The sequence below is a fragment of the Parus major genome, chromosome 2, assembly GCF_001522545.3.
Source record: "Parus major isolate Abel chromosome 2, Parus_major1.1, whole genome shotgun sequence".
Taxonomy (NCBI): domain Eukaryota; kingdom Metazoa; phylum Chordata; class Aves; order Passeriformes; family Paridae; genus Parus; species Parus major.
Genome location: NC_031769.1, coordinates 65542413 through 65569611, shown reverse-complemented (window position 1 = coordinate 65569611; position 27199 = coordinate 65542413). Strand labels below are relative to the sequence as shown.

General features: G+C 40.2%; 1 protein-coding gene across 4 annotated transcripts in view; it reads right to left on the bottom strand.

Annotated features, from left to right (window-relative positions):
* The window catches only part of F13A1 (coagulation factor XIII A chain), a 60827-nt gene that overhangs the window by 6444 nt on the left and 27184 nt on the right, over window positions 1–27199 (bottom strand). For all 4 annotated transcript variants that reach the window (XM_033512088.1, XM_015618118.1, XM_015618119.2 and 1 more), the window contains exons 5-13: window positions 25825–25943; window positions 20085–20192; window positions 17428–17602; window positions 14262–14400; window positions 7851–7954; window positions 6960–7048; window positions 5886–6039; window positions 5027–5314; window positions 1644–1804 (exon numbers count right to left, since the gene is read on the bottom strand). In XM_033512088.1, coding sequence (XP_033367979.1) covers window positions 1644–1804; window positions 5027–5314; window positions 5886–6039; window positions 6960–7048; window positions 7851–7954; window positions 14262–14400; window positions 17428–17602; window positions 20085–20192; window positions 25825–25943 — 1337 coding nt within the window. The remainder of the gene's footprint in view (window positions 1–1643; window positions 1805–5026; window positions 5315–5885; window positions 6040–6959; window positions 7049–7850; window positions 7955–14261; window positions 14401–17427; window positions 17603–20084; window positions 20193–25824; window positions 25944–27199) is intronic.

Genomic DNA, 27199 nt, shown 5'->3' with positions numbered 1-27199 from the left:
ATTAAGAAATTTGGTCTGCCAGTCAAGTTCACTGAACAAACTTGACAAGAAAATGAAACAGATAAACTCAAAACAGAAAACAGAAATCATTACAGAATCAAAACAGAAAATCTCAAGTTTCTTTAGAAAGCAATAAATCAAAATCTCCTCTATCAATACATGCTCACACACATGCTCACACCCCTCCCCCCTCTTTAAAAAAATCCAGCTTTTAAAATTTCAGTGATTTTCATACATCACAAAGAAGAAGAAAAGAGAGAAACTTAGTTTTACTCGAAAACATGGATTTTGGACAACAGCCTATTCTATATGCTAAAAATCCTCTCTTCAGAAGAGCAGGGAGGATAAACTATTTTGAACATCTGAGGTGATGTAGGTGATGTTCTTTTTAAGTATTGAATTGAAATAATTCTTTACTTTTTAAATTTGGTTATTGAAGACAGGTATTTGAAGTAGAGTTTATTTGTTCTCCTCTCTGGAGGACAACTTTTACCTCCTCTCTGGAATGCTCAATAAACCAAAAATATTTTGTTTGGAAAGATAATTATCTGATCAGAACACCATGGTATTTCTAAAGACCACAAAACAGAGTATATTTTTTGCCAAACTTTGCTGTAGCCTTGATCCACATATCTAAAAAAGCTGCTTTTTTTGCATAAGGCTGCAGTTGATACATAAATTACTATATGAAAACCTGAGCACTGGTTGAAGTAAATATATAGAGGGGAAAAGTTGTATAAACTTAGATTTCTTTCAAGGTCCTGAATTTTACAGAGCTGTATTCATGCTTATATAAAGCTCCCTGAACACGTGTTCCGTTTTTTTTTTCCTAGTATTAGGAAAAAGGCAGATCCAAATTTCATAATTCAAAGCAGATGAAGACTTGGTGCTTTTGAAAACAATGCAATTTATTCAAATGCTTGGTTATGAATAGAGAAGTTTAAAACCCAGTTAAAGTAGCTCATTAAGTTAATTTCAATTAAGTTAAAATAGCTTGTCTTTGCCATTCAGCATAGACTTGTAGTATCACAAGCATTTCTTTTCTCCATTTTCATAGGTACCACATCCTTGTCTGCAGAAATGCTTCAACTTTCAGGGAACACCAGTGACAGTACATTCAGAGTGGCAGCAAAGCACTGAAATCCCAAGACATTGTCCTGAATCAATGCTGCTCATTCAAGTTTGGAGAAACTTTCCACAGTACCTGCAGAAGCTCCTCCAGCAAAATCATTTCAATAGCAGTGCTCTTCATTCTTCAGCAAGAGGCCCCTGTGCTGTGTTGCTTTAAATGTAATAGACTTCTGAAGTGGTTAAAGAACTTGAGTGACCTGAGTGAGTAATCTCTCTTACTCTGTGAGCTTCTTCTGCTTTCTCAGATGTTTTCACCTCTTTCCCCCTCTGAGATAATTTCAGGTCTTCACTACCAGTGCTGCTGTCAGCCTCTCTCTTCAATGTAGGGACACTCAATATATACAGATACTATATAATGTACCTACACACCCTCACACACTCCAGACAGCCACTGCTCTGTAACGTCCATGTCAGATGCTCTAATGTGTATAAACACACACACTCCTCCACCCCACAAGTCAATGCAACACCCTTGTAGAGAATACATCCCTTCCACCACAACCTTGAGCTACCTTGATCCGCAGGGTGGGAATTTCCAGCATTATCGCCTTCTGCACGGCCAGAATCTTCCCCGTTTCATTGATCCGCGCAGTCACAAAGAAATGAAAGGAGGCTTGCTCCAGCAGGTCACTCATGTACTCACTCGATTTGATCACAATGTCAAAAGAGCTGGCTGAGGAGAGACACAGGAAAGAAAAAAGGCATCTGAAGCAATCTAATCATCCACTGCTCCTCCCATCATGGCCAGTGCCAATTATATGAGTGCCTTGGAAAAGAGGTGGCTTATGAGCCAAAGAATGGCTTTGATTTTTTTTTTCCCCCCAAACTAACTTAATTTCTTTACTACACCATTTCCCCTCTAATTTTTCCCTCTTTCCATTTAGGCTGTGAGCTTCCAGGGGCAAAGACTGGGTTTGTGCACAGCCCCTGCCCAGTACTCTCAGCAAGGTCCAGGTTACTGTTGAAGGTTTCTGGTGCTACCACAAAATAAACGAGAAGGAAGGATGGAAATACATATCTACTGGGAACAAAAGTCCAAACCAGCTTTTGAGTGACATTCCTGTAAATGTTTGCTCTTTCAATTTACTCTTGTTCTTTCTTTGCCTCTCTTCCTGGCACAGGGGTGCCATGAGAGCATCAGCTGGGGGCTGTAAGCATGTGCAGGTACAAGGGAGATCACCTACTCTCCAGAACATGGCTGGATATCTGCCTTTGTTCTACACTGGACTTGCCTGCAAAATTTAGTAAGAATGTTTTCCTGTCACCAGCATTCCCTCCGGAGGGCTTTCACGTGCTTTCTGACAATAATTATTGGAGGGAACAAGTCCCTGTAGGCTAGACAGTTGACAAGCAGGGAATCATTAATTTTAACTATATTGAACTGCAATTCCCAGGCCAACAATGGTGTGAGAATGTGATGCAGAGAATCAGACCTGCTAACTAACTGACCAGGCAAAATATATAGACCTGGAGCTCTTCTCTCTATAAACATTCATTATAACCCTGGTAAACACATCAAGATCTCCCATCTGTTACCTATGATGATTACTGTTATCTGTTATTTGTATTGTATTTGTGACATGACATACTCTGTAAACACTGAGATAATTGAACATGGGTAAGTGACATTCACCCCTTTTCGCTCTTTTGATCCGCTCACATCAAAACCAGTTCCTTGATTTGGTTTCAAAGCTATTCCCTTGGTGGCCACCTGACCTGGATTTACTAGGCCAGCCTTAAATTTACTTGATGTGCTCTTCCTGCTCCCTCCCTCTCACTCTTTATCTTGTGCAAAAGAATTTCCCATAATACCTTTAACTGTAAATTATGAATCAGGCAAGGTATTTCTCATCTGAGAAGTAAATAAGTAAATAAATTAGTTATAAACCTGGAGAAATTTACTTTACAATGGAAGAAAAGACAAACTTTTCAGTTTAAATTTAATCATTGCAGGGGAAAAAAAAGAAGAATAGAGTTTCATTGCCTTAGTACTTGTTGTGCTGATAAGTTGTCAGTACCACTTACTGTAACTGGGAAAGCCAAAGGAGACACAACACTGAGTTGCCTTACAGTTTTTCAAAAAAATAGAGAAAACTAAATATAACTCAGTATGTGCAAGAGCACCTTTGAAGGCACTGGAAGGTTTAAGCTATTCAAATCCTCAAAGATGTTTTCAACCCACACAATTTCTTTAATCGTTATTCTGAGAATTATTCATTCATTTCCTGTTTGAAAACTTAGTTTGCCTCATGCTTTCTGTATTTTGGGCAGGAAGAATGCCTTTAACACATCTGTTTAGCCTTGTAATTTTTTGTTGCACATATACATACACACATATATACACACACACTTCTTGCCCTGAACAAAGCCTACAAATCCTGCTTGGGTGCCTCGGAAGGTACCTTCCCATTACATCCCTGACAGATTGCTCTCATGCACTTGCAGATAATCACACTACCTTCCTTCACACTGCCCACCTGCTCAGACACTATTTCTGATTCCACATGTACTTCTTCCCAAGGAAAAGGTAAAAGGATTCATGCTCAAATTTCATGTATCACCTTCAGAAATGGTGTAATTTCTGAGGAGTTTTTGTCCAGCTGCAGAACAGAGGGCCCCACAAGTTGATGACCATAGCTCAGATGTAAGCAAATTCCCACCTTGAAAAGTGGGAATAACTAAAAATGTCTTATTGGACAGAAGCAGTGATAGGGACATACTCTTGGTACACATACATAAAAATCCATGTTCTGCTCTTTCAGGTGCCTCTCCCCAGTCGGCACTCTCTCACCATTGCTCAATTCAGAGTTTTCAGCACTATTTCAAGAAGCCTTTTTCTTAGCTTTTACTTAACTTAGAAAAAAATGAATTATTGTTTAAACATCTATTTATTTCATTTCTTGCAGAGAGGGGCCAGGTGATCCTCAAAGCACTGCAGAAGCTGTATTTTAGGTAGTAATACCCTACACAGACCTTTGGTACAAGAGCAGACATAAACAAGTCCTGGAACCATTCACAAATCACAGCCAGAAAATGTAGCAGGCACTTCTCCTACAAGATGACTGAATTTTCCCCATCAAAGAAGCGGCACAGAATTTAGACCAAGACTATTGAAACTGATTTTTTTTACTGTAGCTATTCAAGTCTCCAAAAGTTTTGCAGTATTTCAGATTATTTAGTAACTGATGTAAGTCACTATAAACCCTCACACTGTGTTTTGAGAGCATGTATTGGAACAACCTAATGTGCATTTCCAGGCCCCTTGCAAATGATCCACAGAGTTAGAAAGAATCAGCAAGCAGCTCTCAAGTCCCTTGGTGTCCCTGCCCAGCTGACAAATGTCCCTGCTCTATCATGACACATTCTCATTACATACAAACTTTTTAGATCACTGTAAATACGAAATCCTGAACTGCACAGTCCTCCAAAGACAGATATTCACTTGAATCTACTGAGAACTTGTCAACTTCTACCAGGTAAGACAGAAAATGCACCTTTTTGTCTCTGTACATGACACCCTGTGGAACCAGAACTTCCCCTTCACTTGCTGAAATGCTGCTAGGAAAATTAAGGAATTCAAAGGAAAAACAGTATCTTGCAGCTTAATACCTGTAATCCTTTGATTTCTTTTGTACTAAAGAAGAAAAATTAATTCCCAGACATGAAGCTTGGTGTAAAAGAGCATTATGCAGGAAGAAACAGCCTGAAGAAAACAGCCTCAACTTTAAATGACCCTGGTATCCAGCCCAGGGTAGGGAGTGGACCCTTCTGATACCCAATAGAATATCCTAGCCCTAGCTACTAGAATTGGCTCTATCCATGGTGACAGTAAATAACACAAAACAGTTACTTTTCTAGCAGTTAATAACACAGAAAACAGCTGTGCAAGTCTTACATGAAGAGGGTTCCAGTTTTACACTGAAAGAGTGCTTCTTGAATTCACTTTTTGTGACTCCTGTATAAAACACTGTGTTGCCTGAAAGGTAGGTCGTTGCAGTGTAGGAGTTGCGACTTTTGTTCCTGAAAGTTATAGTGACTTTAAAGTCATGGCCAAGGACTGCCTTTTGTGCCTGGAAGTCCATGTCAACATCTGTCTGTGGCTGGTACGTGGTATCTTGGATACTTTGCTTTTTAACACCATACATCACAGCAGTCTCAAGAGCCAGTCTCTCCTCATCTGAGCCTAGGAATGAATGAAAACCAGATTTAGAAAAGAAGCAGAAGAGCAGCGTTAGCCCACCTACCAGTCATAAGTGTGTGCCTTCCACAGTTTGTAGTAGCTGAAATGAATGGATGATGACAGTGAACCCTCCTGGGGTGACACTAGCAGTGGGAGAACTTCACAGCTACCAAGGGAGCTGGTGTTAAAGCCATATTAGACAAAGTGATGTAGCTGAATTCCTATCAATACAGCTTCATTGGTTTGCTCTCTGTGAACATCTCTCCTGAATAAGAAATGTCTGAACATCCATACAGAAAGCCTTGAATTGTTTTGAATTATTTGAGTTGCTCCATGACTAGCCTTTATTTTTACTACAACTTACTTAATCAAAAGCATTTTAGAGTAGCAAAGTTTGTGTTTTGTTTATGCCTTATGATCAAAACACCTACAGTGTTTTTGAGATGGAGTTACATATACAGAATTCCAGAGGGCACTTTGGCAGCTTTTAATGAAGCTCCCTCAGTGGACAGACTGTCCAGGGTCTGACTGAGGTAAGTCTACATCCCTATGGTCCCAGCTCATTCCAGTTTACCTTCTCGGAACTTGTACTCCTCAGTAATGTCCATCATTCCATCACCTCCAACTTCCTTGGTCACAATCAACTGCCCAATACGGGTTGTGTCAACATTTTCTACCACTTGAGTTCCATTTTTCTCCATTCTTGTGTAAAAAATGTCACCATTCACCTATGGAATTGAATGAAAGAAGATTGAGATATATGGAGGTAGAGAGAGGAAGAGAAGTCAGCCTATCTCCCCCAAAATAATGACACATTGACTTAAGTCCCACTAATTACTCATATCGACATTTCATGTTTAAAATCATGTCATATGCTGAGATGCATTTCACTATTCACAGCTCCAGAATGACAGAGAGTGTAAAGTTTACAAGGCTACAGAGAGGTCATTCAAATTTGGGGTGCACTACTACACATTTTTTGTACCAAGTAAAGCTTTAGAAATAGAGAGGTGAATGTTTAGTAGCTAAAATATCTTCATTATTTTCTGTCCTAAGCCATTCACAATTCAATTAGAGAGGAACTTGTCCTGAAGCATTTCAATTCTGGACATGCCTCCTCTGGTGATGCAAGAGGTTAAAACTCCAGACCAGGCCCTCTATCTCCTTGTTGAGATACTTCCCTCTCAGATCTGTCATTCAAATCACCCATGTGAGATCTCCATGACCCACAGCAGCCAAAAGGAATGTGGTGAGCAAAGAGAATGAGCAGCTAGAGCTAGTAACACATTTACCACTAGAATCACTAGAATCACTAGAATCACTAGAATCACTAGAATCACTAGAATCACTAGAGCTAGTGACCCATTCAGCATAGCTGAATCTTGGAAGATAAAATGACCACAGCCTGAAGTTTCAACGAAGTCAGAGAAGATTTTTCTTATTATTACACTGGGGAGCAGAGATGAGAGAAATCTCTGTCATTCATTAGTGCCATATCACACCTGCTGGCATGTCAAAATATAATGATGGGACTGTTCTGTGACATGAACTGTACATGAAGTAACTTCTCAATCCACAAATTGAAGTGGAGCCCTATCTTCTTTCTCACTGATATCATTCATTGCAGTAAAAATTTTCACATATGTACCTCAGCATAGACAAAAGGAGCATCAAATTGGAAACAAACGTGACCATGTTTAATGGCTTGAACTGAGGCTGGACCACACCTGTACATACCTATAGAGAGAAGAGAGACAAAATGAGAGACTAAATAAATTAAAAGCATGCAAAAATATTATGTTTTCTCAAAGAAAAAGAATTCTTGTGGTTTGACAAAATCTCCTAATAGTTTACAGGAACTCCTGACCAAGAAACAAAAAGCTTAATTTTGTTACCAGCCCTGCAGATAACACAGACTCGAGTCTGAAACAACCTGGTGGTTTGATACCTTTAATGGCACTATAATATCCACTGCAAGTCTCAAGTGCTTGAAATACAGTTACAGCTGGTTTTGGTTAAAACAGATAATTTTGGGAAAACTCAGGTACACCACAGGCTGGCAAAGATCTCACTAAAAATTTAAGAAGATTGTATTTTAAGGGCTGGGAAATTAAGGACTGGAAAGAAAGAGCAATGACTCTTTTGTCTCTCCTGCCTACTGCCTGATCATGTAGCTTAGTTAGGGCTGCATAAAGTAAAGGAGAACCAATTTGATCAGGTGCCTGTATAGGTATTCCAAAACATGAGAAGCTATCTTTGGCAACAGGATCACATCTCTTCTGGATCAAGCAGGACTTTACTCATGCAGGATTTTGTGTCTCAGGGCATCATGAGCAGTGTTATAATAAGGATAGATTTATTTTAGAGTTCAAAACAAATCAGGAGAAGGCCCTGAGGTGAGGGTGGTTATTTGGGTCAAGAAGTTGTCACTGGCCATATGATGCCAGGTGCCACTGGCTCAGCTATCCTCAACTCATTGTTTGAAACAGAGGTCCCAAACGTTAGAAAGTGAGCTAAGGAGGACTTCAAGAAGCATTACCATCACTGGTTTCTTGAGGTGTCCCATCAACAACCTGCCATCCTCCAAAACCAATGGGAAGGTCAGGTCTGGTCATCCAAGCTTCGTTCCAGCAATGATAATTCCTTTGACAAGAGATGGGACCAGTATATTAAATTCTTGGAAAGAAACACACAGACCAAAACAAATCCTGTGTATTTATGTCCTGGCATTGCTTCAATAACACCATTTGCCAATTCAGGGATAAAAAAGTTTACTCTTCTAAGAGAACAGATTTTTAAGTCTATAAGTTTGGTACCTAACTGTTAAAACCCGAAAGCCACAATCCTTCATTGTAGTTTCTTGACTGAAAGTCAAGAAGCTTTTTGGATTGTTCTAATGTGTTCTGAGTGTTACTGTCTCAGAAAATATGCCAGTGTTTGGAGATTGTTGGGGTATGTGAAAAGCTACACAAACAAGAATCCCTTTCCAGCCAGACACCTCCACTTCAATCTGCCTGCTAAAGCAAACTTTGAATCTTCAAGCCAATGAAACATGGTCTGCTTTATAATTATTCAGACTGAAGCTTTGGCATCTCTTGTGAAGAGATTTGGGATCAACTCTGCAATGTACAATGTGCAGTTTTGTTTCCGTGGCTCAAAACAAGCATGCTTTGCTGGCTTCCACGTTGATTGAGAAAAAGACACTACCATAGCCTTTCTAAAAATATCTTCCCTGGGGATTCTTCATAAGTTGTCCCCCATGTGTAATGCCAATGCATGGTGTCAAGCTCCTAAAGCATACTTTTCATAAAACTCCCCTACAACCACTGTGGGGCAACTTGCATCTTTAGGGACCAGGACAGTGACCTGAAAAATAAAATTCTGAGAGTAGTTAATCTAGGCTCTCAGGGTTAAAATGCTTTCACCTGGCTGGATGCTCAGGAGAATTAAAAAAACAGCACAGCACCATCACAGTCTGCCCTGGGTGTTTCAAAGATGAGAAGAAAAGATGGACAGATGTAACTTCCTGCAAGGCTACTGACACTCAAGGGAGAGTACCAGCAAGAAAAAAAGATAATCTGGGAAGAGGGTCTTGCAGTAAAGCCTGAAAAGTGTTTGAATTTCATTACTGCAAAAAATAAAAGAAGGAAAGAGTAGAGAAAGGGGCAATTTTGCTTGCAAATTATACATATCCTACAGCAGATCTGAATAAAATTACATCTGTGTAGCTGCTGATATAGCCTCTAGTACACGCAATGATATTAGCAACCAAAATGGGGATTGTTAAACTCTGACCATATTAATAATAGGTGAAAACTAGCTATGAAGCAGTCAGAAGGATCTGAAGCTTGTCTAACAAGACATTTCAAAGTGGAAATGAAAGCTTGGATCAGGGTAAAACTTGTCAGTTAGGAGAGTTAATGAAGCAGCACTACAGAAAAAGGAATTATTCAAGGAAAATGACGCACACTCAGAGAATTTTTTATGCTGCTGAGGGTAGTCAGTGCTGAATCATGCTCACAGAACTTTGCTGAGGGCTACCCAAGAATGGGGACACACTTCATGGAAGGTGGGTATTTGCAAACTGCTATGCCAACATATGAGAAAGACAATCCCTGCCCTGAAGCCTTCACTGGTTCACCTTGAATCAAAGTCAGATGTGTCACTGGCTTTACATTCTGTGAAAGAAGAACCTGAAGAGCAGGCAAAAGGAAAAGATGATAAAAACAAGCTGGGAGAGGGGGTAACAGGGTGGAAAATGGCAGATCTACTTCAGTTCTTTAATCAGGTAACAAAGTTTTTCTATATTTTGTCCTGTATTTGTCTTAGGGACAGGACCTTTCTTTCTGGTTTCTATTGGTGTAGTGTTGGACACAACAGGATGGCAATTTCTTTAGGTCTGCTGCCATGCAAATAACAAATACACATAAGGATATAAAATCTGAGTGGACAGAAAGACACTGCTTATAGAGCAGTGAGCATTAAGGGAAGGAGGATGAGGGAAACATTTGCCTTTCCAACAGTAGCAGAAACTTCCCTATACAAGTGAGCACAGCTGAGGAGCTGATTCCGTGGCCTTAATTTGCTGAACTGATTCTATAATTCTTGTATTCTGCAGCAAGCCTGAGACACTAAAGAAAGCAAGAATGGCAATAGAGATCAATGTAGTGACCATTAAATATTTACACAGATAATTACGGATAGACTAAACAAAGCAATGGGGAAATTAATAAAAAATGACCAGGTGGGTTTTATGCCTGGAAGACAATTCAAGAACGGTAGTTTGTATTGCTTATGGGACAGGCACATGCTGGAAGCAGCTGCTGCCCTTTTATGAGCTAACAAGTTCAGGCATTGAGGTCGACAGGGACTGCTAGGGTCAGCCACTGACAATATTGTTGAAAAATTAGAGCCAAGTGATCTGGGAGTAAACAGGAGAGCAGAGGTCTCAGAAGGGCATTCTCCACAGCCCGTGTCTCCTGGACATGGATGAACTCCCATGGGATTGGGTGACATCAAGCAAATTTCTGCTGAGATGCTGCTGGTGATCTGCTTGGACCTCACAGTAGGAGTGAGTCTTGATTCCCATCCAAGACAGATATTCTTTAAGTGTCTTTATATCATCATTAAGAAAGACAAGGAGAACAGACAGTACTGATGGTCCCAAATCCGGCCAGATTTATAAAAATAACTTTTTGCAAAGTCTGTGTAATTTTGTATATGTGTTTTGTTAGTGGTGGTGTTCTTTCCTATCCTGAGGGAGAAGGATCTTTAATAAAAATAAATAAATGTCAGATAACATTCAGAGGGAGCCCCACACTCAGAGATTGATTGGACTAAAAATCCTGGCTCCAAGAATCCCTGAAGTCTGAGAGTATTTAAGACCTGAACACAGATCAGCTCCAGCAATACAAGGCTAGAGTACAATATAAATGATATATTAATATAGAAAAAGAGCTTTGCTTCCAGTTTGCAAGAGATTATAAATAAAAGTGAGAAATGCATTTTAAAAAATCATTATAAATACCTTGAGCTTGTCCTCTTAAAAAAAGAAATAATAGAGACATTAAAAATAAAATCAGGGTTAAGACACAAGTCATTAGAAGTCAGCATGTGGGCTACCAAGGAGTGTTACAGAGTAATGAAAAGAAAGGACACAGAGGAGAAATGAAAAGAGGTGTATATATTAAGTCATGCCCAAAGGGTTATGTGCACCATGTACTAATAAATGCGCTGGGAGGATAAAAGGATGAACAAGGCAGTTAAAACAGTTATCAAGTTAAGGAAAAGCAATGTAGGATGGAAGGGTGAAATGCTGGTGTAAAATTGCATATGGATTTCATTGGGACTAGGATGATTTTGGATGATCTGACTCTGTCCCAAAAGAATGCAGGAGAAAAGAGATTAAATTAAGAAGACTTGTGAAACAGATGGGAAAATAGAGGTAGAGAAGTAAAAGGAAGTGTCATAAGTTGGTGGGATGTATTTCATAGATCAGGGTAGAAGAAGGAGAGAAGGAACGAGACAATGAAAATTGTAGAGCATAGCAATGATCCATTACTGGGTGTGTATAAGTGGAGCACTGAGGCATCCAGCCACTGGCTCTTGTTTCACATCTTTTATAGGCAGAGGAGGTTTCAGAAGACTTCTTTACAGCTCTCTGTGCCATAAAAGGACCAGCCCCATGAGACATGCTGAGGTCCTTCTGTCTCACAGACAACAAGCAAAACTGCCCAAGAATACTAACAGGAGGCAACAAGACAAATAGCAGGACCACAGCTCTGGATCACAGGAGAACACACTTCAACATGTTTAAGGTTCTGCTTGGAAGAATCCCACAGGAGGCAGTTCTGAGTAGATGGATGCACAAGAGCTGGTTGTTTTTCAAGAGTCGCCTCCTCCAGACTTAAGAATGGTCCATCCTTGTGTGCAGGAAATCAACCAAAAGTGGCACAAGTCCACAATTAAATGTAAAATAAAAAAAAGGTGCTTAAGAAAGAGGGGAGAGTGTAGACAGGTGACCAGGAGGAAAACAAAGTCACGGTCTGAGCATGCCAGCACAGGTATAGGAAAGCCAGAACAGAGCAAACCAAGTGTGTCAAGGGATGTGAAGAGCAGCAACCAATACAAGCAGGTGTCAAAAGGAAGTCTACAGAATGTGGCTCTGCTGTTGAACACAGCAGGCAATCTGGTGACAAAGGATTAGGAGATAGCATTCAATGTCTTCTTTATCCTGGTGTTTACTGCTATTATTTGCCCTCAGGAATCACAGCCCATGAGACCAGTGTGGAGATTTGGAATAATGAAAACTAGACAACTAACAAGATAGAGAATGGTTAAACAAACTGAACACACACAAGTCCAATGGATCTGATGGAAAATATGAGGTAATCTCATAAAAATTGCTGAGGGAGCTTGCCAATGTCACTAAGATCTATCTTCAAAAGATCATGGCAATTGGAGAAAGTTCCTGTGGACTGGAGGAAATTAAATATTATTCTGTTCTTCAAGAGAGAGGAGTATCCAGGGAGAGACAGACTTGTCACTTCCCTTTGATCTCTAGGAAGGTACAGAGCAAGTTCTTCTGGAAAACATTTCCAAACATATTAAGGACTGGGTAATTGGCAGTAGTCAGCATGGATTTACAAGCAGCCAGCTGTGTCTGACAAACCTGAGAGCCTTTTCTGATGAAACAAGTGACTGAAATGAAAAAGGGGAGACCAGTGCATGGGGTTGGTCCTTTTGACTTTAGTGGTGTCTCCCAGAACATCCTCACAGACAAACCTTTGAAGTATAGACTAGACAAATGGACAGTATTTGATATATTGAAAGAAGATATATTTAAAACTGGCTGAATTGCTGGGATCAGAGGGCTGTAATTAGTAGTGAACATCACCCCAGCTGGAGCTCAGTCATTAGTTGTGTACCCCAGGGGTCAATACTGGGTCTGACACTGTTGAACATCTTCATTAATGACCCACCCATTATGAGACCCACTGTACCCTCAGCAAGTTTGCTGATAAAGAAAACTGGAAGGAATGGCTGATACAAGACTGTACACAAGGAGAAACTAGGGCAGCTGGGATTGTTTAGTCTGAAGATGGGAAGGCTGAGTAGGATCTTATCTGTGTGTATAAATTCCTGGTTAGGGAGTTAAGGGAAAGAAGACAGAGCCAGACTCTTCTCAGTAGCCCAAGGACAGGACAACAATGGGCACATACCGAAACACAGAAAAATCTGTCTGAAGATCAGGAAACACTTTTCTTACTGTGAAAATGGTTGAGCACTGGCAAAAGTTCCCCAGAGAAGTTGTGGGTTGCCTATCCTTGCAGATACTCAAAGCCCAACTTGACACAGACCTGAGCAACCTATTCTAGCTGACAGTGCTTTGAGCAGGAGGGTTGGGTGTCTTCCAAGGGTCCCTTCTAGTCTCAACTACTCTGTTTTGCTGTGACACAAGTGTCACATGTAAATGAACTTGCTTTCCCCTTAGATTTCCTCTTGATTATGGAAATCACATAAAAAATGTCACAGCAATAGGTTCAGTCTATTCCTCCACCACATAGTGGGTTTATTACAGTTTTAATACAAAGACTTCCAGAGATTAAGTTATTAATGAAACACACTGATGAGCTGCTATGCTAATGAGTTGGAGATATCATTGACACAAGTCAGGTATATTAACATTGAATAGGACAAGTATCTCCTGGATATAGGAATGTAGAGGTCACATTCATTCCTTCACTCTGAGGAGGAGAGGCTTGAGGGCCAATATCCCACACAGAGCATATAATCAATATATGGTACACTTCTCCTGTCAGACAGAAGACAGAGAGAATGAAGAGCCAGTTAGAGAACTGCCTTCTTAAAAAGAATGTGTAAACTCCTCCTCTTAACCCAGGGAGTTTTCTTTTTATAAATCTGGTGATTGCATTTCAGTATCTTTTATGATACCTTCACTTGTTTAATTTTCACCTGAGTTGGGTTTATTTTGGAAAACACCTCTTTGCAACGATGACTGTGTGCACACAATGTAAAACCAGTCTACAAATATGGAAATTGGGCACAAGCAGATCAAGAAGGGTGTTTTTCCATAGATATTGAGGTACCCCTTGGAGCCTGGCTCCAGAAGGATGGAAGCGCCCATCCTCCCCCCTTGTTTTTATTTAGAAAAAGCTGGTCCCGAGGAGAACAAGCCCATTCCAGCTCTCCAGTGTGCTTAAATGAGCACTAGATGGTAACATCAATATCAGGATTCCCCCAGACGTTGCCTGTTTACACAACAAATCTTCATATTAGTCAGCCTACCAACAATTCATTCATTCTGTTTCACATAAGCCAGCAGTTTTCCTCAATGCACAGAGAAATAAACACCATACAGTCATTGCCATCATGTTTTTTTACTACTTTTATCATTGGCACATTAAAGTAATTTTCCAGGAGGACTCACCAGACAGAATCTTTTGTAAGTTTGGTGTCCACTTTTCCTTCGTCATCCAAAAAGAAGTCCAACCGTAAATTTGCATTGTTATCATGGGCAGAAGAATAGTTGGTAATGAGTCTTGCAGGTATCCCCAAGCATCTCAGAACTGTGGCAAAGACAGAAGTGTGATGAGAAGGACAAATATGATGACTGCATTCATGGACGACAGGATGAGAGGACAGAAATACTAATAACTAGAATAAAATGGGAAAACTCAATCAAATCAACCCAAATAATTCCTCCTATCTTTTTTTTATATTGCACATGCTAAATATTTCATTTGGTTCCAAAATTATGAGCATTAAAGACAAGTATTTGTACAAGGGTTATAACTGAAGCAGCTGATTACCAATAGTTTTAAAGCAGCTTTGTATAGTGACCACATCACAGAATTTCAGGTCAAATCTGGGTGCAATGGGTAAGCTGCATGGCCAAATGTGATTTAAATGTGGTACAAAGATAAAGAAGTTCAAGCTTGCAAGAGATACACAATATATTAGGTGTCTTACTATCAGTGACACAGGAGAATTATGAGACTATGCTAAAAAAGAAAATTAATAGAAAGTATCTCCGTTTGATTGACTTGGAGTTTTCCTGTTTGATGTCTGCTGTCAGAAGGGATCTGGAGAACAGAAAGAATAAAGAAGAAATGATTGCTAACAATGGAGAAAAGCTGCATTTTTTGCAATTGAAATGACAAGGTTTGAAAATCTGAATAAAATGCATTACATAATTCATATTGCCTGCTAAGTAACAGCATTTTGTAGTCAACAGTCCCTTCCAATAGAAGACCTTAAAAGGAGGATCAAAAAAAAAGCCCTAACTCTCACACCATCACAACAAAGCACTGATGACACTTCTTACCATTTTCTAAGTGGAAAATTTAAGAGATGTGGAAAAACTGCAGAAATGCTACAGCTATGTCCACAGTCTGCAAGAGTGCATCAGTAGGCTTCTGTGTTTGTTGTGCACCCTGGCAGATAAATAGGCATGAAGCACCTCCCCTGGCTAGGGGAATGGGTCTGTGGGGTGACACATCACTTCAGCTACTCCAGATGACACTTTGTCTCAGCCAGAAAAAGTTCCTGGCTTTCAATTTAGCCACCAACATGGTTGTGCAGAAAGCAGAGGGTGAGGGCTTTTTGGTGGTTGACGGGGGTTTTTTGGGGGATTTTGTTTCAGTTTTGTTAGTTTGTTTCTTTTGGGTTTTTTGTTTAATTATTTTGTTGGGGGTTTTTTTGTTGGTTTTTTTGATCAGTTTTTGGTGGTTGTGATGGTGGTGGGTTTTTTGTGGCTTTTTTAAGGGAAAAAATTTATTAAAAATCTTATTTAAAAATAGTTTCAATGCTGCAGAGTTGAACAGCCCTGCTGCTACTGCTGGGTTTTGTATATTCATTACTGTCACTACTGTGACTCCCAATAAAGTGTAACACTGCACATTCATTTCAAGTTCCTGGATGAAAAATTACCTGGATGCATCCAATACCATATGTACCTATTGATTAAACTTAATTCAAGTGCCCTCCCAGGTTTCCAGCACATGAGCCATCAGGGCTCATTGGAAATAATTTGTCTGACAATTTCAAGATTAATGACCATTTTTTGGAATGTTTTAGCATTTTTAACAGATGAGTATCTGGAGTGTACAATATAGTGACCTTGGAAAGCTGGACTGGTCACAGTGCTAAATCACTGACAGATGAGAGAGACTCAAAACCACTTCAAAACAGCCCTGGTAGTTTTGAGGTGATTGTTCGGACCTTCGCTGTCCCCTGTGCAGTGTCAGCAGCTGGATGTGTCAGCAGCTATCATCAGATCAGCCACTGGACAACATTTGCATTTCATAATGCTCAACAAACTTTATACTTGCAGTGTGAAGTGCCAGGCCCCTGACTTGACTCACTTAGTCAGCACACCAAGCCTAGTTTTGCCCCAGATAAATACGCCTCTGCTGAATCGCCCCAGTTTCACAATGGCCCGCAGGCAAATTATTGCATAGTGGTGACTCAGGGCAAATGTGGGGGGAAGGTGGGAGAACTGGGGGGTGTGTGTGCCTCTCTGTGATCAAGAGAAATCCAGATAAGGCAACAGAGCAGAGAAGACAAAGCAGCCCATGGAATCCACTGTGAGGAATTTCATCCACAAAAAACATCAGCATTAACTTTTCAAACCCATTGTGAGAGGTTCAACATAACCAGGCAATGTGCACTCACAGCCCAAAAAGCCAGGTGTATCCTGGGCTGCATCCAAGCAGCATGGCCAGCAGGCCAAGGGAGAGGTTTCTGTCACTCTGCAATGCTGAGACCCCACCTGGAGAGCTGCCTCCAGCTCTGAGGTCCCCAGCACAGGAAGGACATGGACCTGTTGGAGTAACTCCATAGGAGGCCACAAAGTGTGGTCCTGTGCATAAGCAAATGATGTTAGAAAGTGCTAGACAGTCAAAATAAGGAACCAATCCAATGCTGCTTTTCTCACTGGTTTTTATGACCTGCAGCACTCTGCTTACTGCAACTGCTAGAACTCTAGTTTAACCAAATGTGTTTAGACTTAACCTTGCAGTCAGTGCTAGACAATTCCTAAACCAGGCCATCATTTGTTTTCTCCATTCTTCTGGCTCATAAACACCATACAAAATGTTAACAGTGCTCAGTTACCAGGTGCTGAGACAATGCACCTCAGTTTTCCCGGGAACAATCCTCAGTAGGTGATATTTGGCTTTTCTGGAGCAGAAACACCATCACATATCACATACTGGGTGGCAATTAATCTTTTGGGTCTAGACAACAAGCACTCTGTCTAAGAATTCTTGACAGAAAAGAAGGACTCAACTTTCTTCCACACAAACTTGCCCTCATGAGTCACTGAAGGCATTTCACTGAGCCAATAAATAGTTAACAGATTTGTTTCACTGTGCCAATAAATAGTTAACAGATTTGTGTGGAAGAGCAGCTGACCTGAAGGACACAACAGATGTTTATTTAAAGACCATCTATTTTAGCCATGTATTTTAAAGTATCTCTACTATTTATTCCTGAACAGCACAGAGCTAGGAGGTGTTTTAGTTAATTTTACCCAAAAACTCTGTTGAGCAGGAGCCACATAGCAGCTTGCAGCTTTTCTCACTGATACCTACACGTGTTGAAGACACCAGCGAAGACCCAGCACTGGCCATATCGGACAGGCTGCTTAGAACTGTAATACTCCAAGAGAATGTCCACACTTCCCGTCCAGGCTGAAGGTGGAACACCATAATCATAACTATTGGTCCAGGATCCAGCAATCACACCATCATCATCCCTGGAGTTAATCTAAAATCAAAGGAAATGAGCATTAGAGATGTCAGAAATGGAATAATAAAAAGCTCTTTAACTCAGCAGACCGATAGGATGAGAAAGAGTGAATACAGCCAAGTTTAGGCTAGAAAGTAATACAGAAGTGTTTCATTATGAAGGTAGGGGATAAATAGGACAATCTTGCTAAGGGCCATGGATTCTCCATCACTGAACAATTCTGAACGAAGGTCAGACTTTTAAAAATAAATCTGAAATTAAATCACCACACTGAGTATTGACGTTGAGAGTTACTAAGTTTTATTAACATTAAACATGCTTATTGTTACATATTTTTAATAAATGCAATCAGTTATACACTGGTAAGCAAGCCTTGTATATATTAAGCTGTATTAGTTCCATCATCTGTTTTCTGCTCATATCAGCCCAGAGATTTTAATTAATTCATTCCTGATTTACAATGGATTGAGAGGAGAACCAGTCCACTGTTATTTTTAGAGTAGAAACTAATTTCTTTGGTCTGGCACACATGAAAACAAGAAGGAATTTGAATTTGCTGTGTAAGTTTTCCTCTGGTAAGATTACACAAAGCAAAGAGTTTTGCTGACTAATGGCTATACTGATAGGCATTAACGAGCAATACATCTCCTAGCTGCAATTTGAACCAAACCAGTTGAGGCTGTGCAAAAAGCTCATTCACTCTGTACCTTTTAATTATGCTAATGTGGAACAGCTACACACTAGCCAAATAAATCACAATTCTCATTTAAAAGCTTTTGGATGCATTAACTACTGTTTTATAATTAGAAAATCGACTTCCTGTGAACTTTAGGACTGAACAGAGATAAGTATTCAGAGTCATAACCAAAGGGTTAAGAGGTTGTGCCCATCTCATTGGTGTAGGAAACATGCCAAAAAAAGAATCACTTCAAGGACAGGACAACATGTTGATCTTCAGGCTCTACTCAGACTGTAATGAGTGGAAGAAGAGAGGGACTCTTCCTGCTCTGACATGCCAGAAGGCCTCAGAAGGATTCTAGCATGGGGGCATGTCCTCAGACTAATTCAACTCTACCACATTTCAACTCGAGCAAGAATGAGGTTAAGTAAAAGGTGGAATTTCAGCATCTCTTGCCCACTTCTTATTCAGGTCCAGATTTCAGTGACCAAAGCCCCTACCCAGTTATGGCCCAATTCTGCAGATTAGCCCTAAAGTCTACTGAGTCCTGGATTTCCAATGGTGAACTCCTCCATTTCTCTAAAACCTTGAGTTGCTCAAAACCTAGCTTATATCCAAGCCCTATTTGGATTCATAAACTTTGTGCAATTCTGTCCTGAGGGCTTGCACAGTCCTTACATGAGGGACTTTTACATCTACTAGTTCAGGGGTGAGGAAAAAACATTTGATTCTTTCTTCTAGCCAAATTACAAAGCTGTATTTCTAATGTCTGAGGTGAAAGAACTAACTAAAATGTTAAAAGACAAAGAGAAGTAGAAGTGTTCTCCATATTCCTTGCTGAAGCTGTTCTATATACCATGCAAGATTAAGAGGCTGGAGATCCCACTTCCATGTCTTCTAAGACAAAAAGCTCATTTTCTTAAAGCCTGGGCAAACACTATAACAGGTGGGTTAAAGCATCATCTCCAGAAGCCATGTTTTGTGGACAGTCTATTTTAGTAGCTAGCTCAGGAGAATATCTAATTACTCTAGCTCAGTGACTAGAGTATTATTCTGGGAAGCAGAAACAACAGTTCAGACCTCTAACAAGGCAAAAGAGAGGACTCAGCCTCTGTTTTCCACAACCTGGATGAGTCTAGCACCTTGAATATTAGGGATGGGACTGCTCTTGCACCCATGGTATGATTCCTGGTGCCTGGCAACTGGAAAGAATGAAGGTCTGGATAGTCTTCTCAGTTATTTTAGGTATTTTCATTCTGAGTGGGGTATGTTTTGTGGTCCTCAGGTTACAGAGAACAGTTCCCACAGTGTTTTCATCTGGGGCCAAAGCAGCCCACTTACATAACTGTTCTCAGCCTGATTAGGTCATCTGGGGCTTGGATCAGACACAACACGCACCATTGCAGTGTTCTAAGACCCCACTGAGGTTAGAGCTGGAGTCCACATCAAGTCCCTCAGTTCCCCATCCAAAATTCCACCCATCAAGCCACTGTATTTTCCAGAGCAGAAACAGCTTTCTCAATTATATTAGCTGCTGGAAAATGAGTACATTGTCACATAAGGAATGTTTATGACTGGAGTGCAATGTCTAAAAGTGGCTTTCCCACCAGTGAGGCGCCATTCTCAGGAAAAGGCAGTGAGCCAACAGAAGTTGCTTGAACTTTAGTGCTGAACTTTTGTCCACAGAATGGACAATTGTCAGAATGGACAACTGATCTGTTGTGTGTTGTAGAGAGCACATCAGGACAAGAGGACCAGTTAAATCAGCCCAGCTTTGATTTATGAGTCCCTTATGACACGTATTAGGCATCCATTACATACCACTGCTGAGGCAATACGGCAGATTTTGATTGGGTTTCCACGACCAGAGAGCTCCAGTTCTGCCTTGTCCATCAGGAACAGGCAAGCATCCAGAATGTTTTCTTCAAACTAGATAAAAAGAAAAAAAAAGGGACACAGGGGAAAAATTGACTAATTTTTTATTCTGGGAAGAACAGGCAAAGCTATTTTTCCCCGTTGTTATAATTGCTGATCAGTTTCAAAATTAGCTGGTCACATCAGAGCTCTGTGTTTTAACAATAGAAATTTTCTTCTGGAATAATCCCCCATGTGTGGGAAAAAATAAATAAAAATGTGAGAGGCTGTGAGGGAAGAGAGTGTAATTTTCAATTCAGTCTCAGTCCAGTTTCCAGAAGGTTGAAATGACAACACAGACTTTCTGACAGGACATGAAATCTTAAGTGCTAACAAATATATAATAGGAGAGTACTATAATAATAACTACAAGAAGCTTGTCTACTTGCAAAGGACTTTATGTCCTTCACAGATTCCAAACCTGCTAATTTCAGGACTTCTCTGACACAGCTGATGCATTGCTAGGAACCTGAACAATAAGTGGTTTGCCAGTGGTTATCTGAAGACACTTGTATTTCAAAGTTATTTTTAAAATCTGTTTAAAATCGACAAGACAAAAGCTTATTATATAGATTAATCCTGGTCTACAAAATGTAGACATCAGAAATACCAAGTGACCTAAAGCAGCCTTCTTCAAAAATAGAGTGAAAAGGTACATTTTTTTCAATCTAGCATGAACAAGCACAAGAATGAATTGAGGGCAGAGGTGTCTAAATAGACTAGAAACCATTTGTCACAGAACTTGCCCTGCTATGTATTTCATTTTCCTTAGAAGAAACTGCATAGCAAAGGAAAATACCTCTGTCCCCTGGAAAATGGTAGGAGACAGGGAAATTCACAATAATAAAACAAATACCTTCTAGATACACAAACTTATATTAACATTCAAGGCTGTGAAAGAAACTCCATGGTGTTAGTTTTTATGTTCTATGCTGGCATCCTGAAAGATATTATTCATGCTAACAGGATTTTTGCTCTCATGCTGCTACTAGAGCTGGATTGATTTCCTAACTCTCTGCAGCCTGGCTTAGGGCTCCTAGGCAGATAAGACCATCCTGAATTTTGCCTCCTGAAGAAAGTGAGTAAGTTTGGCAGTGTGGGGAGAGGAGAATGAAGAGTGAGGTCAGAGAGCTGAAAAGGAAGACCCAAAGAGTAAAGACTGCTGCTGATAGAGCAGGTAAGATGGGAGGGATAGAAGTGACATCATAGACAGCAGCTGAGCTCTGACATTAGCCAAGAAAGGGGAAACACCATGGTGTTTCACCATCTTCAACCATTTCCTGGCCAATGGAAGTCCTTTGCTTCTGCCTTGAGGGTACCACTGCCATATGGATCCTTTTCAGCAGACTTTGTCTGAGGCAGCACACCTCTCTCATTATCAACCACACTTGCACTGAATTACTTTCTCTGGAGCAGGTATTTGCTAATGATCACTTTATAGCCTGAGCAAAACTGAATTCATGGTGTTTGGGAAGAGGGAAACAGGGATCAGTGTTTCTCAGAGACCTGTTAGTAGTATTTTGCCATTACTGGGAAGCTGAATAATTGCACATCCCAGTCCATTCCATTGGGATGTGATGCAAATAATGTCGGGTGAATGACTGTGCTGAGGAGAACCTCCTTCCCAAGGAGAATCCTCACAACAGAAAATGTAAACTCTGGGCTCTCACAGCTGTCCTTCCTGGTTCAAATTCACTTTTCTTCTGGTCTGGCCCAACAATCTTTTACCAGGATCAAAATCTGCTACCTGCACTTCAATTAATCAGACGTGGGTTAGATCAATAAAAGGTTTACCCTGCAAATTAAACTTTTCTCATCTACAGTTTTTGAGACACCGTCAATCTTGCCAGTATATACAGAAAGAATAAAGCAGAAATAAATAGCTACCAGAGTTGTTGCCTTCCACCTTAGCATTTACAAAGTGACATGAATGCTTGTGAAATAACTGGATTAACAGGGAAGAGAGGACAAGCTGCAAGGGCTAGCTGGCTTGCACAGTTGCAGTAGTGTAGGATGCAGAGTAGCCTTAACACCAAGTCCAGTTTTGCCCTTCTTGACTATTCGGGGATTTAAAATATTAAATCAAACTAAATCAGTTTTCTACCCTCACTCTTGGCAAGAAAATTCTATCTAGGGGGAAGTGGAATAGAAAAATTGCAGTTATAAGGCTGTACGTCTCTGAAATATCAGAGGAACCAGAGAAGTAGTAGGCAGGGCAGCTAGGACAGGTGAGTGAACCTGATCCAGGCACAGTTCCTGTCTGTTCAATTGAAGCTGAAATGAAAATAAACCTATTTCAGGAATAAAGAACTTTGGTAAATCCACATGGAAAGAAAAGCAGGTGGAAAATAAGGCACGAGAAAACACACAGATGAAGTGCACATAGATATGACTTATGTTAGAGAGCAACACACAAAGCTGTCCTGGGCATCCTCCTGCATGCTAAACTCTTTCTAATAGATGAGCTTCCATTTAAACCAAAGTAAGAGAGGCTGTGTCACTTTTTTGCACCGGTAGACTTAAGGCTGTTTCTCACAGTCAGTTGCAGGCAGAACTCATGTTGCCTGTGGTCTGGCCTGACCAAATGCATGCGCTGTAGAATTACATGGGCACAGTGGGTTTCCAAACTAAGGCAGATCAATGTGTGGAAGAGAGAAGTCACAATGGCAACAGAACTCTATGCTCCCATGTGTTATTTTATTTTTCTCACAAAACCAAAAATCAACATGAAATGATTGATATAGCATCCAACTTTGATATTTTTCTGCTAGAGAATTCCTATGTGCCTACATTTCTTCCAAAGCCAAATTTCCCCTGAATCCTCCACAGAATTTTCTGAGTGACTGACTTTTACAGTTTCTTAGGAGGGATCACAGTCATGTTACAAGGAACACCTCCATCCTCATTCATTGCAGCCATGTTTCCATTGTTCTGTTGTTTTCTCTTTCTCTGTCCATGTTTCTTGCCTTTTCCCCTCTTATGTTGATGCTTTTCATTACAGACAGCAGCTTTCAGAACCATCTCCAACTAGTAACCCAGTTTTGAATGCCATGCTCCTTTTCGATTTACAACCTGAGTTAAAGTTTCCAGCTGTCTTTGTCCCAAGGAATTTTTTAGCCTAAGAATGTAACCATGAACAAGTCTATCTGTGTTTTTGTATATGACCATATACATTTCACCTCTCTGATTCTGTGTGGCCTTGTGCTTTTTACTTACATGTTGTAAAGGGCTATATATCATAAATATAAAAAGCATAAATGTATGATATATTCATAATATAGGCCTTTCTGCTAGTACTTCTACTCACTCACAGCAATGCTATTGTTCTTAACATCTAGGATTGCCAAAAAATGTGTCTTTAATAGTTGGAAATGGACAGGGTAAGATTGGGAACATTCTGTCCTCCATTTCACTGAAAGTAAGGGAAGAAGAAGAATATTTCTCTTTTCGTTTGCAGATTGACATGTCTGTTAAACCCTACAGAATGATCAATTCCATTAAAGCTCTTGGCTTGGGCCTGCTGAGATGCATCTACCACACTTGGCTTTCACGTGGGCAACCAATAGCAAAAGGTGCACCACAGCACGGGGTGAAAATCAGGTCCTCTGATTTCAGCTGACAAAGGAATTTCCATTTCCAAAGCACAAGAAAAAGGATTATGCAATGGCCCTAACCTCCCAGACAGAACTATTTCCTAGCAAAACCAAAAAAAAAAATGCAGTTTCTCAAGGGAGGCTGATATTTGTGGCAGGAAGATGCCAGATTCCCAGAATATAAACACCTCAGGCCAAGCCAGCATAGGCCATTAATTTAGCATCTTAGGACATAAATCCAGCATCTGGTTTAAGCAGTATCTTCCACCTCCAGCTGCTTCTTCCCCTCTCTCCCTCCCCTTTACATCTGTCATGGAGTGAATCCCAAATCTAGCAACAGGGCAAGCCCAAGAAATTACCTAGGGGAGAAAAAAAAATCAAGGAGATGCTTATTCAGCTAGATCAGTTCTCTGTTCTGAGTCACTGCATGGCTGCACAAGTGCTTGCAGGGGGAAAGAAGGGCCAGGAGGGGGCATTTTTGGTCAGCTTACATGCAAGCCCAGCTTTGGCCTCAGGATCTGGTTATACATCTCTTATATCAGAGGCACCATCAGTTTATGGATTTTCTTCCCTGCTCCTCATTTATGGGTTGTTTTTGTCCCTGTCAGAAAACCAGTCAGACTCTGCAAACAACGGCACTGACATGACCAAAGGAATGGTGCAGAGGCAGGAGCTCCCTAAGGCAGTGCTGCCGCAGGAAAAAAAGAATAAATAGTACCCTTAAATAAGGAAAAAAGAGAGATGTGAGTTCAAAGAGCTCTCCAGGGCAAGCACAATGGCAATCCATGCACCTCAAGCTTTGAGGTGGTATTTAGCTGAGGGAGAGAAAGCAAGATGTAAGGACACTTCTGTGATACTGTGATAGGGAGGTGCCACAAAAACTGAATGGATCCAACCCACAGTAGTAAGGAAATACCTTTCTAATTGTGCTGTTGTGAAAATCCAGGAGATGAGAGGACCTCACTATGTCCAGTATCTGTCCATTGGAGCCCCTCTGAGTGACAGCTAGGGTTATAGATTTGCTATCATTTTGATTCTGCTTGGCAATGTCTTTTTCCCATTCTAACACAATAAATTAACTTTTCCATCCCACAGGGATTTTTAGGTTGGTTAGTTCTTTCAAGAAGGCTGAGGTAAAATGGGAAAATAAAAAGTCTGAGACAAAGAGTAGTGGTTTTAAACTAAAAGAGGGTTGGTTTAGCTTACATATAAAGGAGAAGTTTTTTACAGTGATGGTGGTAAATTGCTGGAATAGGTTCCTCAGAGAAGCTGTGGATGGTCCATCCCTGGAACTGTTCCAGGCCAGGTTTGACAGGAATCTGAGTAGCTGGTCTAGTGGAAGTTGTCCATATCCATGGTGGGGTGATGGAACCAGATGATCTTTAAAAATCCCTTCTAACCCTAATTATTCTATGATTCTATGTTATTGTAGGCACACCAATATCCCACTCCAACCTAGTGGAGGGTGTCTCCCCCAGACTGCAAGAAACCGTTGGAGACTGATGTTATCAAGTCCAGACAGAAAAGGGAGAGATCCCCCAAGAATTTAAAATTTTCCCATTAAATACTAGTTTGTCATAGGAAACTTGTGACTATCTGACCCCCAAGAAGAACAGAATTATTTACACCAAGTTGCTTAAGATAAAAAGAAAAGTCAAAAAGCAATACAATCGGTTGGCAAAAAATGAAAAAAAACCCCAAACAAACAACTCTACTTTTCATAAATTGATTTGATCCAAGCAGCAATAATGCAGCAGCAGAAATACCTCTGCCCTGTGGAAACCTCAGCTAATTATTATAACTTCCAACAGGCAGCCTCTTAGTATCTGAAATATGCCCCTGAAACAAGGTCTTTAAATATCAGCTATTATAGCATTGCTTTTCTGGATTAGGCATATACCCACTTCATACAATTTTAAAATGATACTCCTTATCTTTCTGAAGGAGAAACCAATAATGCATTCCAGAGCCCACAGTCTCAACCACAGTCTGGTGTCAATTAAACTCATTTGCTGTCCTACTGGGAGCAGCCAGAGAAGATCTAAACAGCTCACCTGCCCGTAACTCCAGCTTCTTGACTTTACATCTTCGACGTTTCCATGGAATACAATACCAACATCATTCAGGACATATTCTTCTCTTTCTTTCTCATCATCCAGGTACACAGCATCCACTGCATTAGTTTACCAAAAATAAATATTAGTACAAGTGTTTAATTTTAGCATATAATACATTCATCTTTGATGGAAAGTACCCCTCTTCAATCAAACAAAGCATTACTTGCTTCAACACAGTACAGGAATGAGGGGGTAGTGATCCAGTTATGAATATGATACACAACCTAAAAACATGTAAGATGGAAAAGTGTTGGCAACTCTTGCCAGTTTTCTCAGGATCTGTAAAGTATGATTAAAATGTCACATCTTATCAAGAATTCTATGATTACTGTTTAAAAGTTGGAGCACCATGATGCAATTCTGCATCTGTAGAAACAGATCAAAGAACAATTTCAAACCTATTAATGTTAATGGAAAACAGCTCAGGTCAAGAGATCTAAAGAAAAATCTGTAGTCCATTAAAAAAAATGGAATACAGTTTTTATATTGTATTAAGAGAAAGGTTTGATTGCCTTTTCTGTACAACATTAGTTATGACTGGAGTATCTCTTCCCTACATAGATTGACTCACCAGGTAATATGAAGAGAAATTCAAGTGTCTAAGTGAGAACTGGAAGCAATTGGATGAGATCTTTATCTAAACATATACAAAGGGTACATTCTAGATTGGGCTTATGTCAAAAATCAAGAGCATATGCATGGGCGCTTGACTTGCAAACAAGATTTACATATGTAAATAACTCATTATTAACAATCATAAGGAACCCTGAATGACATGAAACCTTTCAGACATTCACAGGTAAGTATGAAGCAGGCTGTGATGCTGTGATGCTAGAGTAGTTGAAGATTTCTTTCCTGTGCCAATGCTTGCATTTTGAGACTAAAAGATACATGTTAACAATTAATAGCAAGGGAATTAATTAATTTGAGGAAATCAGTACTGTGGTTCCCAGATAGCAAATTAAAGGGAACTTCCAACAGTTTGATATGAGCAAGTACAAAACTACACTGTCTACTGTCATTGTAGATTTCTTCAGTACCCCACTACAAATTACTAGAAGATCATTTAACTTTTAAAAGCCTATTGATTTGTTGTGTTTTGTTGAAATGCAAATCAGATTTGCATTTTCTTGTAAACCTCACCCTCAAAAGCCTCTTCATTCCTCCATGAAACTGCAATTTGCCAAAAATTAGCTAAAATCTGAGCCAAATTAAAAAAAAAAAATCAGTGGCAAGATTCATATTGGCCTCAGCTAGGTGGAGGGCTTTGCCAATATAGACACCTGGCCCTTCTGGAAGTTTTGTTTTCTCT